General features: G+C 48.7%; 3 protein-coding genes and 1 non-coding gene across 5 annotated transcripts; 3 read left to right on the top strand and 1 right to left on the bottom strand.

The window, feature by feature from the left end:
• Positions 1-2,483: 2,483 nt before the first annotated feature.
• LOC100832507 (zinc finger MYM-type protein 1-like) lies at positions 2,484-8,435 on the top strand. Of its 2 annotated transcripts, XM_024463148.1 has the most exons (5): positions 2,484-3,547; positions 4,207-5,493; positions 5,583-6,344; positions 6,454-7,608; positions 7,693-8,435. In XM_024463148.1, the coding sequence occupies exons 4-5, from the start codon at positions 6,746-6,748 to the stop codon at positions 8,318-8,320; spliced, it is 1,491 nt and encodes a 496-aa protein (XP_024318916.1). In that variant the 5' UTR covers positions 2,484-3,547; positions 4,207-5,493; positions 5,583-6,344; positions 6,454-6,745; the 3' UTR covers positions 8,321-8,435. The 2 variants fall into 2 exon arrangements, with proteins under 2 accessions (XP_024318916.1, XP_024318915.1); XM_024463147.1 differs by lacking the exon at positions 2,484-3,547 and having other exon boundaries at positions 5,484-6,344; positions 6,454-8,413.
• A 91-nt stretch (positions 8,436-8,526) lies between these two features.
• Positions 8,527-10,826, bottom strand: LOC100845841. Its single transcript, XM_010240512.3, has 3 exons — positions 10,288-10,826; positions 9,984-10,204; positions 8,527-9,348 (listed from the first exon to the last, which is right to left on the bottom strand). The coding sequence occupies exons 1-3, from the start codon at positions 10,760-10,762 to the stop codon at positions 8,644-8,646; spliced, it is 1,401 nt and encodes a 466-aa protein (XP_010238814.1). The 5' UTR covers positions 10,763-10,826; the 3' UTR covers positions 8,527-8,643.
• A 1,496-nt stretch (positions 10,827-12,322) lies between these two features.
• On the top strand, positions 12,323-14,013 carry LOC104585216. The gene is made up of 2 exons (XR_002960030.1): positions 12,323-13,127; positions 13,180-14,013. It is a non-coding gene; the product is annotated as an uncharacterized LOC104585216 (transcript).
• Positions 14,014-14,611: 598 nt separating this feature from the next.
• On the top strand, positions 14,612-16,193 carry LOC112272424. Its single transcript, XM_024463149.1, has one exon. It carries the CDS (start codon positions 14,615-14,617, stop codon positions 16,115-16,117), a length of 1,503 nt encoding a protein of 500 aa, XP_024318917.1. The 5' UTR covers positions 14,612-14,614; the 3' UTR covers positions 16,118-16,193.
• Positions 16,194-16,288: the final 95 nt, after the last annotated feature.

A 16,288-nucleotide genomic window follows, 5' to 3' on the forward strand; every position in this document is an offset into this window, starting at 1 on the left:
TGGAGTTCAAAACAATTCTGTCTAAGCATAAATACATATGGATGTGTAACATGTACTTTCAAATTCGTTGAGAGATATTTTCATTTGCAGAGTACACAAAAAGGAAAAAAAATGTGAATCTACAATTGATGTAGTACTATTCATCAATTATAGATGTATTTTTTTTGGTAGTCCAGTTTCTAAATTATCTCTTAATAAAAATTACACGTATATATAGTATGTATTCACATGTGCATGTAGATTTTCCCGGCCAGTTTTCTTTAGTCAAAATTCCGACAACCTCCCTTCACAACCGGTACTGTCTAGAATGCCCAAACAATTTTCAGACAGAAATTTTAGCTAGGCCACATTTTGTAGTTCTTCCGCACGGTTTTCTATGCCACCAGCATTGTTTACGAGGCGTGCTTCGGTTCATACTTAATTAATTGACGGTGAAGATAAAAACATACATCTTTGATATAAAAGAGTAGCTAGTATTGTCCATTAACTCAAGGGAACTCAATAGTCTCTAAAGCCTCATTTAATCCAGAGTGAACATTCCATTGTTTTAGTTCCTTGTTTCTTGCAATTTTTCATTTTATTTCTTGGGTCTTGCGAGTTATAACATGTTCAAATATTTATTATCCATTTTTTATTTCTCGTGTCTTGCGAGTTACAACATGTTCGGATATTTAATAACATCCGGTAGTTTAGTGAGATTGAACTAAAAGTGAAATATATTACCAAAAATTATGTGTTCCTCAAAAATTCGTATCAATTTCGGTTAATTTGATTATTACCAAAATCAAACTGAAATTGAATGGTTATAACCAAAATCAAACCATATTTTCATACAAAACTATAATGAGTGCACATCCCGAGCGAGAAAGAGATCTGAGCATGCGCTAAGACAAAAATGTGCAGATTGTCAGCCTCCATTTAGACCTTGGGCTGCAGGGCATACCCCAGGACAGGCCAAGCTTCACAAAGCCAGGCAATAAGGGGCGGTTTGGATTACGCCTGAGTTAGCCCTGCCAAAATTTGGCACGCCAACGATTTGGCGGAGAAATTTGCCGCCACCGTTTCGCCAGCGTGCGGGCGCAAAAACAGAACGTGGTGACAAAATAATTGGCGTGGTTGCAAATTCTGGCCCTGATCCAAACGAAGACCCTGCGAACAGTTAACGATAAAAAAAATGATCGGGCGAGCCACAACTGCAATCCAAATACACCCTAAATCCCCAGACCTGCGCCCAGCATTTTCAGCAGTAGCCCCTAAAACATGGTTCCTAAACAACATATAAGGACTCTCCTCAAATTCTAGGGTCCCAAAAAATACAAACGTCTTGAGCAATGGTCCCTATTCCACAGCCCTCATATTCTATATGACATATGGGACCCATCTATCATTGTCTTGTCTTTTATTCTTTCTTTTTTCTTTTTTTCCTTTCTTCACTACTCTTTCTTCTCCACTGCTTGTCCACGAGACTGCTCTCTCCCCGGCTAGATCGGCGACGCCGCTAGGCCAGGATGTGGGGCGCGGGGCGGCCAACGACGGATGTGTGGGCGCAGGACGGCGAGGACTCGACGGCGCAATACGCGGGGCGGCCTCGGAGGAGAGGCGGGCAGCGTGGAGGCGAGGCGGGCGGCGGCCGAGGAGGCGAGGTGGACGGCGTGGAGGTAGAGCGGGGCCTGGCGTCCGCGTGCGGTCTGCGGTGCTCTCAGGGGCGCGGCGGACCTGCGCCGGGCGGCGGTAGGCGAAGGGCTCGACGGCTCGCGACGGACGGCGTCCAGGGGCTCGACGGCACTTGGGGCGGAGGTGCGGGGCAGCGGCGGCCCGAGGCCGGCGGCGCTGTGCGGGAGGAGCGCGGCCGGATTCACCGCCGGCGAGGGGGAGGTGGTGGCGGAATCGCCGCCGGAGAGGTGGACGGGGGGAGGAAGAAGACCAGACGGGGCGGGCATCGGCAGGAAGAAGATGGGCGCGAGATGAAAAGCTGACGTGGCTGGAATAGGGACTCCCCCAAGGGGTCCTTGGGAACGAGGGGCGGAGGGGGTAATCCTTGGGAATGAGGGGCGGAGGGGGTAATCTAGGGAGATCTCTAGTTTAGGCATCCCAGTAGTGATCCTGCTGAAGAGCTTTTTTTTTTGCTCCACTCCCTAAAATGTGAGGAGGGGATCCTGTTTAGGGTCCCTACTGAAGATGTTCTAAGACACCAGAAACAAACTTTTTGCCTATTAAAAATACTAAATTAACCATTTTCGGAATAAAAAAAAGAGTTTTATACCTATTTTTTAAGAAAAGTAATATTTTTTGATTCCTGCAGTATTTTTCAGGCTTTTGAGAAACTGAAGCCCGGCCTGGCCTGGACGCCGGGCTTGGGTCGGCCATGCCCTGGTCCAGTCTCCACTCCACTACTAAGAAAATGGGCAAATGGGCATTTCTAGTAGTGAACTGGAGTATAACCCCAATTTTTGGCCAAACAAAAGAATTCGAACACTCACAAAGTTTAGCACTTCGTACGTTTCAAAAATCATCTCCTCAGAAAAGGATGAAGAATTTTGAATTAGGGACGACTCTGAAGCAAATCGACCTCGACCATGTCTAAAAAGGGTCACACGATAAAATCTAACGCCGATGTTCTAACGACTCTGAAGCAATCCCCCATCCTTCCACCTCTCTCCTCCTCACCCGTGCCACTCCGTCTCGATGGAGACAGGTGGTTTCGTTCTCCTGCAGCTCGATGCCTACGTCATTCTCAACTTCCACGGCCATGGCGGCCAATCCCTGAACCAGACCTGCGATGCCGCAGACCTCGAGGCACTCCGGTGGGCTGCGCCGTTGCGGAAGGAGATGGACGCCAGGGCACCACCGGTCTGACCTTGTCCGGCCCGCTAACTCTCCTCGCCCCCACCTCCATCCCCCCCGCGTGCCAAACTCTCCTGGCCTCCCCCTCTCAGATCTCTCTCCTCCTGTGCCCCGATCTCCTCCCTCGCCTACAGTAGCCACCACCTCCCTCCACGGATCGACGCCGGCTGGGATACGCCTCCCTCCGGGAGATCCGCCATTCCTGTGGCCTACTCACACTTTGTCCCCATCTCTCTCTTCGCCTTTATTCCCCACCCCATCGTTTTCTCCCTCTGCTCGCTTTCCACCAACGCAGCCGCCGCCCGCCCATGCCCATGGCCGCTGCGATGGCGGCATCTCGTCCCGCTCCGAGTCACTCCGCGCCAGGTGCCACGTTGTTGGCGGCCACGCCCTCCACTCTTGTCCACGGTGGCCTCTGCCCAACTTCTGCCTGGGCTGCTCCAAACCCTCATCAACGGGGTCGTCGTGCTCGTCGAATGCCTCCACCCGGCAGACATCGGAGGGGAGCGATGTGCTTGCTTGTTTTGGTCCAACCTGAGTTGATTATGTATGGTTCTTGTGTGGTCATGTGCAGGATGTTGTACCAAGAAGGGCTCCGGGCACCTAATGGAAGAAGACCAGTGCTTTCCTCAGATCACCTTCTTATTTCTGTGATAATGAGATTCCATTCCCTTCTACCATGAGATAGAAAGGGGCCATGAAGGTATATATGATTTTTCATGTTCTTAGTGACAGATTTTGGTACAAGGATTGGTTTTTATATTAAGGAATTATTTTATTTCACAGATGTAAATTTTGAGTTCAAAATTACTTTATGATTTTGTTGAATGTAGTTTCAATTTATGGCACTTACTTTTAGGATTTAAGTCGATGTAGTTTTAATCGTAAAGTTGATGTGATTATAATCTTAAGAGCTACATTCTAATTTGATTAGATGTAATTGTAATGATCATAGTTACTTTCCAGTCTTTCTTATGCTTTCTGGTTTCCTCCGATTGCTGATACTAACATATGTAAATAATAGGGGGCTCATATATAGCTTGAGGAGGTTTTAAATTAATGTTGATCATTTATTTAGTTCAATGTACCATTTTCTTCAAGCAGATGACAGTTTGAGCATGTAAGTTTCCATTTATGGTCATAAGGGCAGTTCAGGTCAAAACTAGGAGTGGTTCTGATAATGTCCATGATCTGCAAAGTCAAGGAAATTGAGATTAAAATTTCATCACACTCTACCAGCATGTAGAGAACCCTGAAACTGATCTACATTTTTTTTTCTACATTTGCAAGTACAAGTAGTTTTCAATTACAATTACAAGTAATTTTTCTTCCATGCTAATCCTTTATTTCTACTTTCTGCAGGAGTTGTTGCTTTTAACTGAAGATTTGTTGCTGCAGGGAGGAGGTGTTTTCTATCTGAAACTGTTTGTCATGTACATAGCTGTTATCAAGTTTGAATTGCTGTTGGGTGAGGTTTTCATGAAAGTGATTCATGATGCATGATCAAAATCAAGTTGGAAAGTACTACATGAACATTTTTTTCTCTGTCTGCCGTGATTTCAACTTGGTGGACGTAAATAGCAACTTGCTTTCAGCTTGGTTGGAATTATCCTGTGATCTTAATTAGCAAGCTTTAAGTCCAAAGTTATAGCATGAAGGGCATCATAGATTTTTTCTCTCTCATGGTTTTGAGCAGAGAGAGCTGCAGGTACCTGAATATGATCTTAATTTTGCAGCTTAGAGCCTAGTTTTGATAGCGGTCTTCGAATCTTGTTGTTTGCCTTTGATCACATTCTTTTTTTTTGTCGCTGTAATTTCTGGCCTTTATTCCTGGAGTAGTTCTGTGCTTCATGGCGGCTGGGTATATATCATGACTGTAGGAAGGAAAAAAAAATCCTAAAGAAGGATGGTTAGGGTAGAGAACAATGTAAAAAGGCTGGAAAAGTTATCGCACGGTGGAGCAGGGCGTGATTTCAACTGCCGCTTTGTGTCAGAGGCATTTAATGCGGTAATGGATTTAAATGCGGGACCGGTCGGGACGTCAGCTTTTTTCTATATGGGATTGAGCGCCGCGGAAGATATCTGGGATTGTCGGAACTGAGCACCGCGGAACACCAGGGAGTGCGCGCGCGCTCCCTAGCCGGTCCCAAAATTTAGTACTCCATGACAATACTACTCCGTAACACATAAAACCCCGTCATTCAGTTTATCATAAAACACCACTACGGGCAACATTAGCCTCCAGGGGGGAGCGAGCAGGGGTCAGACCCCTCCCAATGCATCGCCCCCCAAAACAGATTTCCACGGTGCATATACTAGTACTAATGAATTTAAGGTGTTAAATTAATGAGCTTAAGGTGCTAATGGCCGGAACTAATTAAGTAGCTAACCCAATACATACCCAGAAAAAGGCCCAACAAAAAGAAAAAAAGCCCACAAGTGCCCACTACGGCTGATTACGTGAGAATCGGGCAATCGGCAGCATCAGGGCATCCGGCTGATACGTGATCGATCTGTTCCCTGCCGTCACCAGTTCTCTTCCTCTGTTCTTCTTCATCTCCAGACGACGGACGACCAGACCAGACACTGCAGCTTGGGAGACGATCGATTGATCGAGTCGCCGGAGGCCGAAGCCGGACCCACGTACAGGTAAGTAACTTGCTCGTTCTTTAATTATTTAGATGATTAGGTAATCAACTAATCATCAATTCATCAACAAATATTCCTATTATTAATAGATGAAGAGGAAGAATCAAGGGTCTGGAAAGACGCCATCAATATCATGTTGGTACAAACCAGTACCAGTTGCTTCAAATTCAAGCTCTAGTATTCCTGCTGTTCAGAATATTGTAGTATCATCTGAAGAGGAAAACGCAAACCCATCTGAAGAAGAGCATCCATCTGTAGATGATAACTCAACTGATAATCCAATTGATATGCAAACTGATGATCAAAATATTGTAGCATCAGTGGAAGTTTCAGAACAGGCTAGAGTAGGAAGTACAGCATATGAACGGGATCCGGGTAAACGCCAACAGATTTGGGAACTCCCTCTGGATAAGCAAGAAGAAGCTCGCCGATTTTATATTTCAGAGGGCCCCTTTCAGCCATACATGGCCAATTATCCGTATAATGAACATCGTCGTCGATTCCAATATAGCTATTTCACTAATTTTCCTTGGCTAGAGTATTCACTTGTTAAACATCATGCATATTGCCTGCCTTGTTTCCTCTTCACAAGAAAGCCAAATGGTAGATGTGGCTCGGATACATTCACAGTCGATGGATTTTCGAACTGGAAGAAGGTGAATGCTGGAAAAAAATTGTGCTTTCTTAACTCACATGGGCAAAGATTCAAACTCTGCTCATAACTTTTCGGTTCGATCGTTTCATAGTCTGAAAAATAGTATGACTCATATCAACAAGGCGATTGTACAAGCATCTGCAAAAATGATTGGAAATGCAAGGCAAAGGCTTAAAGTTACAATTGATTCCATCAGGTAAGAAATATATTTTTCATTCTTGTATTGTCCAACATTACAGCTTCATATGTTGTAGTATAAATCTATAACAAGGTACTAATAGCCTGTTCTTTTATGATTTCACTAGGTGGTTAACATTCCAAGCTTGTGCTTTTAGAGGCCATGATGAATCTCCAGGATCCATAAATCAGGGTAATTTTCCTGAACTGATAAAGTTATTGGCTTTGTATAACAAGGAGGTGAATGAGGTTGTCCTACAAAATGCTCCACGCAATGCTAAGTACACATCTGGAGAGGTTCAACAAGAAATTCTTCAGTTACTATCTCGTAGAGTGCAAAAAAATATTATAGAAGAAATTGGTACTAGCAAGTTCTGTATAATGGTGGACAAAGCTTGAGATGAATCCAAAAAAGAGCAGATGGCATTGGTCATTCGATTTGTTAACAAGGAAGGGTTTATAAAGGAGCGGTTCCTTGATGTTATTCATGTAAAAGACACAGTTGCATCGACTCTGAAGGATGCAATTTGTGCTATCCTTGTTGATAATAATCTGAATGTGCAAGATATCAGAGGACAAGGATACGACGGGGCAAGCAACATGAGAGGGGAATGGAATGGACTGAAGGCTCTTATTCTGAATGAGTGCCCTTATGCATATTATGTCCATTGCATGGCTCATCAGTTACAATTGGCTCTTGTTGCAGCATCAAGAGAAGTGCCTGATGTGCACAATTTTTTTCAGCATGCAAATTTCATCATAAATGTGGTTAGTGCGTCGTCTAAACGCAATGATGAGTTACTTGCAAAACAAGCTATTGAGATTGCACGTGAAATTGAATTGGGAGAGCTCGATACAGGCAAAGGGGCAAATCAAATAGGCTCTTTACAGAGACCAGGGGACACTAGATGGAGCTCTCACTTCAAGTCAATTCACAGCTTGCGAAAGATGTTTGGTGCTACAATTGCAGTCCTAAGGAGTATAGCAACGGATCGTTCCGTCTCACAATATTCTAGAGGAGATGCTGCGGGAGCCCTAAAGATAATCATCTCTTTTGATTTTGTTTTTATTCTGCACCTCATGGAGAAAATTATGAAGATAACAGATGTCTTGTGTCAAATACTCCAAAAGAAATCTGTTGACATATTGAATGCATTAAATTCTGTCTCAAACACCAAAGCGCTTATTGGTAAGCTAAGGGAAGATGGTTGGGAACCTCTTATGGAGGAGGTTAAATCTTTTTGTCTGAAGCATGAGATTGATATCTCAGATTTGAACAACAAGTATGTCTCTTTAATTCCGCATGTCTTCTATTGCATTATATTTATCGTACACTTTCTCATATTTTTATACAATACGACTTGCAGGTATGTTGATGTGACTAAGTCTCGGAACAAGCATGATAACACAACAACACTTCACCATTATAAAGTAGATGTGTTCAACGTTGCCATAGATCAACAAGTGGTGGAGTTCAATAATCGATTTGGTGTTCAAAGTACAGAGCTTCTGACACCGTGTGCATCCTTGGATCCAAGACTTGACTCTTTTGACATATCAAATATATGTTCTTTGGTGGAAAAGTTTTATCCGGCTGATTTTTCTACCCAAGAACGAGCTCAACTGGAGTCTCAGCTGCCACATTTTCAATTGGATGTCTGCAACCATCCGGAACTAAAATGCATGCCTTCACTTGCTGATTTAACAGTTGGTCTAGCTAAAACAGGTAAATCTGATGCATACTCGATGGTTGATAGGTTATTGCGCTTGGTCATAACTCTACCAGTGTCAACCGCAACCACCGAGCGAGCTTTTTCAGCTATGAAACTGATCAAGACGCGTCTTCGAAATAAAATGAGAGATGACTTTCTTCGACACTACATGATCGTCTATATTGGGAAGGAATTAGCTAAAAAAGTCACCTCCGATAAGATCATTGACTTGTTCGATGAGCTTGGTAGTCGTAGAGTTAAATTTAAGCTCATAGAAATTTAGTTTCTTTTGTTCTTGCACACATTTATTGCTATACTTTCTATCGATATACTACATTGAGACTCTTTATATTGAGACTTTATATATTGGTATTTTTATCTATACTTTGTGTTTTTAAGTTTTCGCCCCCCCTCATATTCAAATCCTGGCTCCGCCCCTGTTAGCCACGACAATGGGTAATAAATTAAGTAGCGAACACCCAAACAAGATTAAGCAGCGAACACCCAATCAAAACTTTGCACAAGCCACAGCCACAAACCGTAGGGTATAAGAACATTTAACATAGCCCGATGTGTCCATGACACAAGAGCATGAATGTTGAACCATCAACTGGAATCAGCACCTGCGGATCCATTTGTTAGAGGCAAACCGTCATCCGGATAGTACTTAAGAAGACGCGACCAGGCGATGGTGACTTCCAACTTACAGACATCAAGGTCAAGCAGACCACGGCTTCTACCTGCTGCTAAAGGTGCAAATGACTTCTTCTTTTCTGCAAAAACTTGGCCCTGCTGATTGCCACCTCGAAATATCACACCATGGACAACACCATGGACAATCAGCTGCCCAAAACTTTCAACAGAAACAACACGACGTGACAGCTCAACCGTGCTGTCAGCAGCAACAACAGGAGCCTTCTCTTCTCCTGAATCGAGAAGCAAGACCTTCATGTGACTCACGCTGCCGATGCAGGCAGTAAACTGGCCTCGGAACCCGTCTGGCCACGACGAACCCTCGAGGATCCGAAGTGTGATGGTGGCCTCGACGGAGGACACGACGAGACCACACTGGAGCTCGAGCGTGCTGAGCTTGCTGCTGTAGAGTGTACTGGCCACACAAGATTTGGAACTGCAGTCTCCCTCGTTCGCGCATAAATTGGGAGCTACGCAACATATGTAGCATTCAAATAAAAGGCTTAGATCCCTGTCCTCGGATTCGGTAGTTCCCTTCACTTTCAGCACAGCCTCAAAGTACACATACCTTCTATACACAGGAGCACGGGTAGGACCTGTCAATAGAAAATATGGATCCTGCATACACCATGGGTTAAGTTGACATATATGAAATGGAATACATCAAACACATAATATGGAAGCACCAACTTCAGTCAGAATAGAAAATAAGGCTGCCTGCAATACATGATTATATGTGTCCATGTTGGCCGCTTATTTGTCATGAACATTATAGAACTTAATGTTCCTTGGATTTTCATAAGCAAACAAATACTATTCACAATGAATTTCTCTAGTTATTAATATGGTTTTTGAACCCACTCGGCCATTCCTGCATATATGATGGTTATTTTCACAGGAGTGTTCTGTGATCAGAGCCCTGCCATATGATTTATGATTGACTTGTTTTTTCACATAAATTGAGCAATCTATATTGTTTAAGATTAAGCAACACAGATGAGAAGATTATACTGTACATTTCAAGTCAAAAGCAATAAAGTTGTATTGTCAGGTATACAGCACACGAACTCTGACATGTAAAAGCTCATTAACAGAAGCGAATCACTAAATTAAATTCAATCAGATTTGGCACTTGCTCTATGGGCTAACAGCGACATGATCATTTTATAAGCAAAGTAGCTAGGTCAGGTGTGCACAGGACAATTAATAGAAAAGATCACATATATTAGAGACTACACAAACACTTAAGTAACCTGTTGAGTGAGGGTTTGGGGGTTGTCCCTCGTGCGGCTGAAGATAATATTGCGACTGTAATCCAGTTTGTCACGCACGGCGATCATACCAAACACATCCAGCGGCCAGCATAAACCTCCATTTATTTCCGCGACCTTGACAGTAAAGATCTGCACACTAGGCCTGTAGCTGTCGTGGCCAGGAATCGGCTTATCCGTGAAACACATGGCGGGGATACGCGCTGCAATTTCAATTCAGTTAATAGACCATCTATGCATGATTACACGGTATCCAAATAGATTAGACAGACAGATTGGTACTTACTGATGGCTTCGAAAGAGAAGTTTTGATTGGCCCGTTTCTCCTCCAAGTGCTGGCGGAAGCAGCCATAGCGCTTGTCCCACTCGTCTTTGCCAGGATCCTCCTCCTCCTCCTCCTCCGGCGGATCCTGGGCTAGCTCCGCTTCGTATTGTGCGAGCCGCCGCTTCGAGTTCTCCGCCGAGACCTTCCTCATAAACTCCTTCTCCTCTTCCACCAGCGTCGCCCGCTCCTGCTCCGTGAGCGCCTCGAGCACGAGAGGCGGCGCGCCGGGGTTCGCCTTGTTCAGCCTGGCCACCGCGCTCTTCAGCCTGGCGTGTTCGATCAGTTTAAACGAAGCCTCCAACATCGACGGGATCTCTGTCTTCGTCCCCCCCGCCGCCGTCACCGGCCCCGCCACCTTCTTCCTCCCGGCCTCATTCGACTCTGTCCGGAGTTGTCTCTTCGCCCCCGCCGCCCCCGTCTCCGTCTCCGCCTCCATCCCGATCGATCGCAACACCCGCGTTGAAAGGGGAGGGAGGAAGGCAAAGGGGAAAATGAAACCCTAGATCCCGGTCTGGTCGTACAACGGGCCTAAATACTAGGAGTAAATAGAAAAATGGGCTAGGCCCAAGTGCCCAAGTACTCTGTAAAGGCCCGTTCGGTTTCAGAGTTCCCAGCCCGTACAGAGTAAAAGAAAAAAGGCGGTACAGAGGGAATTGAGGATTGGGGGAAAAATTGAACTGCAATTTCAGCATTCCTCGTTGAGCCCCACCAGGCTAGTATTAACCCAACTATAGCCCTAAGGAAAACCAAAATCCTGCGATTTGACGTCTAAACCAACATGCATAAACTCCCTCCGTCCCATATTAAATCTTTCAAATTTCTCAAATATGGATATATCTATACCTAAAAAAAAGTTTTTATATACATATAATATTTCGACACTTAATATGGGACGAAGGAAGTACATCGCAAACGCACGCATGTGGAAAAGATATTAGTCAGGGGTTGTTCGGTTCTCAAGATTTAAAATCGCAGAAATGAGAAAAGCAGACGATTGGAATGTCATGTACCGACGGTCACGATATCCGAAAATCAGCCAAAACCAAAAATGGGCTAGTAAAATGACGAATCAGACCAAAACATTAACCGTGGGCTTTTTTTTCTTCGAAAATGGAAGCTTATATTGATCTCAACGTTATATCGATCGACACAACCAAAGTATCACACCTCCGTACTCTGCGCCGAAACGCACACAGCCAAAGTACCACATTACAAATTTATTAAATCAAAAGAAATATAACGACACTAAGCAGATTCAATCCGATGACTAGACCGCCACCTGTGGCGGCTGAAAATGTCCCTAACCACTTGCTCTAGCTTGTTGCACGGAAAGCCAGTTGACAATCTGTTGACTTGAGTAGCGTAGACCAAGTACGGAGCCAAAGTGTGCATGAATATAAGACATGCATATGGGAAGTTAATTTTTTGCGGTGATTTTTTTAGACTGGCCAAAAAGTGTACCAAGAGTCGAGATATCCGAAAATCAGCCAAAGCCAACCCAAAAAATGGCTAGTAAAACGATGAATCGGACCGAAACATAAATAGCCCACGGCCAAATGATGATTTTTCCGGACCGACAAAAATGTTGTGTCTCTTTGCATGATGCATGAATCTCAAAGCATCATAAGTGAGAAAAGAAAAATAATAATCATGATTATAATGCAGTGAATTTTTCACGTGGCATAAGTTGGATGTCCTTTCCGCCTGGAGGAGAGACCGGATCTCTTAAGATTTTTTTTCCATCTCCAACCACCATGACAATAGACAGACATCGCTTTCATTTCACACCTCTTCTTCGTCCACAACGGCAGCTGAAATTAGCCTCCCAACATTATTACGACCGTCTTAATCTCCCCCAAAATTTCAAATGTAGATAGCTCAAAATTGACTTTGGGCTAGGTTCCTTCCTTCCTTTCTTGATTGATCCCTTCCAAGTAAGCTGGAGAGCAACCCTACTCTGACCATCTGACGACAAATTAAGCCCGGATCCAAATAGAGAAATTTCACTCCGAATTTATTAGTACTCCGTACTAAAATGTTCTTGAAGAATTTTTAGAGAATTTAATAGTGCTGCTATAATAGTAGCGCTGAATCGATCTGTCCATGGTGCTGTGTGTGCGTTGCGAATTCTGCAATGCTTCTTCTTCCTCCTCGCGACAGCCTCAGCAATGGCGCCGACGCCGACGCCGCAAGCTACTACCAGGCCCGGGTCCCGCTAGCCGAGCCCCTCCTCGGGAAGCAGAAGCCTCAATGGCCGGACTGGCTCCGGCGGCTCGGTGTCCGGCACGGCGAGGGAGGATCCGGCACGGCCGTGGACTGGGGCTTCGTGCGGTCGACGTGCTTGGAGTGGGTGAAGAACCCCATGAACGTCGCGCTGCTGGTGCTGCTGCTCCTCGGCCTCCTCGACGGCGCTTTCCCGTCGCCGGCGGCGAGGGGCCACTGGGTGGAGGTGAACAACCAGGTGCTCAACGCGCTATTCACGCTCATGAGCCTCTACCAGCACCCGGCGCTCTTCCACCACCTCTTCCTCCTCTGCCGCTGGCGCCTCCCCCGCGACGCCGCCGAGCTCCGTGATGCCTACTGCAGCAATGGCTGCAATGGCCCGGAGCGGGCCCACATGGCCGTCGTCGTGGCACTGCTCCACCTCACCGTCGCCTGCCAGTACGCGCTCTGCGGCCTCTACTGGTGCTTCACGCCGAGCTCCCGCCCCGAGCTCCTCGAGGACGGCTTCTTTGCGCTCGGTGTCGCCGCCGCCGCGTACACCGTGTCCAGCCCGCTCGGGAGGAGCGACCCCTCTGACGGCGACCTCCGACGCCGCCCAGCTCCCGACGGCCATGGCGGCGGCGGTCGCCACGTTCGTGCCGCTCTGCTTCGCGCCGCTCTGCGTCTTCGGCGTCTCGGCAGCGCGCGTCCAGGAGGCGACAGTCGGCCGCGCGGTGGCCGGCGCCGGCGTGCTGCTCTGCGCTTGTGGCCTCCTGTACGGCGGCTACTGGCGGGTCCAGATGAGGAGGAAGTTCCGGCTGCCGGCGGAGAGCGCCGCCTGCTGCTGCGGCTCCTCGTCGGCGACGGACTACGCCCGCTGGCTCCTCTGCTGGCCCTGCGCGCTGGCGCAGGAGGTGTGCACGGCCACCCGGTACAAAATCCACGGCGACAACTTCTTCCACCGCAATGCCGCTGCCGAGCCGGGCCACGGTGCCGGATCACCCCCTGCGGCGATGGTTCCACCGGCGCTGGTTCAGGTCGTGGTGGTGCGAAGAAGGTGATGACGCGCTCCATAGATCGCACAATGCCACCGTTCATGGTGAGAGCAAGATGGAACCGCCGCCGGTCCACCGCCTTCTGGCATCATCGGTCATCGACATCGGAGAAGAAGAAGTATCGCCTTCGCCGGACCTAGAATTGTCCGGCGGCGGAAGGTGGGGGGTGGAGACGGTGAAGAGGATGATCAATGTGGTCACCATGGTGTCTTTCCTCCTCCTGCTCTACACAAGGGGATTTATTCGCTAGCTGGAAATTCGCCAAATTTTAGGATTTTAGATGCACAGATCATATACATACTTGAAAGTACATACATACGGGTGTTGCAAGATTCAAATGAGTAAATAATCTTGTAATTTCTGGGCGGCGATCGCGCTTTGGGACGAGTTTCAGTGAGTTTCAGATTATATAATGTGGTTGAGATGCTAATTTTGAATTGGCGATCGCGCTTTGCATTCAGGCGATAAATCTGAACTCACAATGATCTACGGAAGAAAATGAACTAATATGGTGTTCCTCTGAATACTAAATGTGCCATTTTGCACCACCGATGCTCCTTTCTGAAACATTCAGAAACTGCATTTTGTTTTGTTTCCTACACTGCAGTTAATTTTAAAAACAAGAAGAAATAAAACGGCTCTGCTCTTTTGTCAAAGCCATGATGAAATCTTGGGACTTTGACACCACAAAAACATGAGTCCAGGACAGAGTTCAATTGCAAGTCCTGTGTGGCGTGCTGGGGACGAGCATACATTTCTTCGTTTCTTTTGTCACAGTACACCACAGCTGAAAGCTTGTGACGAACTGCACCTGTAAAAAAATTCAGAGCCCCGCTGTTGGTTGATTCAGTCTCTTGTGGAGGGAGCAGTCAGTCAGTAAACAAGAACAAGAATTTCAGCTTCCAGCCGTCGTCACCTGCGTGCCAGAATTGACAAGAACTCAGCATCACCTGATCTGACATGTATATATATATATATATATAATGTGAGCCTCCATGGATCAGATCATCAGCTGCTAGGAGGTCTTTGCCATGGGATCGGAGGAGCGATCGCCGAAGCAGCAGCAGATCAATGGCGGCGGCGAGGGGAGGACGGGGAAGAAGAAGGAGAGGCTGCTCGACTTCCTGAGGGCCGAGCCAGCGCCCACGACGAACAGCAAGGGCGGCGCCTTCCTCGCGCGCGTGGCCACGCTCCGGACGCGCGCCGCCGCGCGCCTCCTCCGCGAACGCCGGCGCGCCGTGGACTGGCGCGGGCTGCGGCGCAGGGCGGCGGCGTGGGCGCGGCACCCGATGAACGCGGCGCTGCTCGCGTGGCTCGCGTTCGTGGCCGGCGGGGTGGGGCTCGTGTTCCTGCTCATGGTGGGCGCGCTGGACGGCGCCGTGCCGGAGCAGGCGCGGCGGCGGCGGTGGGCGGAGGTGGCCAACCAGATGCTCAACGCGCTCTTCACCGTCATGTGCGTCTACCAGCACCCGCAGCTCTGCCACCACCTCGCGCTCCTCCTCCGCTGGCGCGCCCCCGGGGACCCCGCCGAGCTCCGCGCCGTCTACCGCAAGAACGCCGGCGCCGGAGAAGAAGAAGAAGAAGGCGCACTGAGGAACGAGCGGGCCCACGTGGCGGTGGTGGTGGCGCTGCTGCACGGCACGTGCCTCGCGCAGTACGCCTCCTGCGCGCTCTTCTGGCTCCTGCGCCCCGGCGAGCGCCCCGCCTGGGCCGTCAACCTCGCCATGGGCCTGGGCCTCGCCTTCCCCGTCGCCGCCGGCCTCTACTCGCTCTACGGCCCGCTCAAGGCCCGCCCGCCGGGCCCGGACCCCGCCGCCGCCGGACCCGTAGCCGATGAAGAAAAGGCCGCCATGGCTACGGCAGGAACAGGAAGACGGAGGAGGAAGGAGGTGGGCGGGCCGGAGTGGGCGGGCGGGCTGCTGGCCGGCCTCGGCGACGACCCGGCGGCGGCGGCCATGTCGGCGTGCTGCGGCTTCTGCGTGTTCGGGTGGAACATGGAGCGGCTGGGGCTGGGCAACATGTACGTGCACGTCTTCACCTTCGCCCTCCTCTGCGCCGCGCCGCTGCTCGTCTTCGCCGGCGCCGCGCTCAGCATCGCCCGCGACGACGCCGACCACGCCGGAGCGGCGGGGGAGCTCTGGTGGTACCTCGCGGGGGCTGCGGGAGCGCTGCTCTCCGTGCTCGGGCTGGCCTACGGCGGCTTCTGGCGCTCCAGGATGCGGCGCCGCTTCGGGCTCCCCGCCGAGGACGAGCTCTTGCGTTGCGCCGGCGGGAGGATAATCCGGTGTCCGGCGGCGGACTACGGCAAGTGGCTGCTGTGCGCGCCGTGCGCGCTGGCGCAGGAGGTCAGGACCGGGAACCTGTACGACGTCGAGGGGGGGAGCTTTTACGCCAGGGAAGAAGAAGAAGAAGAGGAAGAAGAGAAGCCGGCAATGGCGCCTCTGGAGAGGGAAGGGAGCCTGGGGGCACTGCTAGCCGGCGAGTGTGCCGTTGCCGTCGATATGCCGCCGGAGCCCGCGAGGGTGAACCGATAGACTCCACGTGTAATTGACTAACTGTTTAAACGAAGCGCGTTCACTATATAAAGTTGTAGAGAGAGTAAGAATTGAAACTGGCTGACATGTGGGCTCCACGTGTCATTTGGACGAAGACCTCCGGCCCCACTCGTCAGCGGCAAGCTATGCGATTTACCTGGAATATTTAAA

The sequence above is a fragment of the Brachypodium distachyon genome, chromosome 4 (genome assembly GCF_000005505.3).
Source record: "Brachypodium distachyon strain Bd21 chromosome 4, Brachypodium_distachyon_v3.0, whole genome shotgun sequence".
In the NCBI taxonomy this organism is placed as follows: Eukaryota; Viridiplantae; Streptophyta; class Magnoliopsida; order Poales; family Poaceae; genus Brachypodium; species Brachypodium distachyon.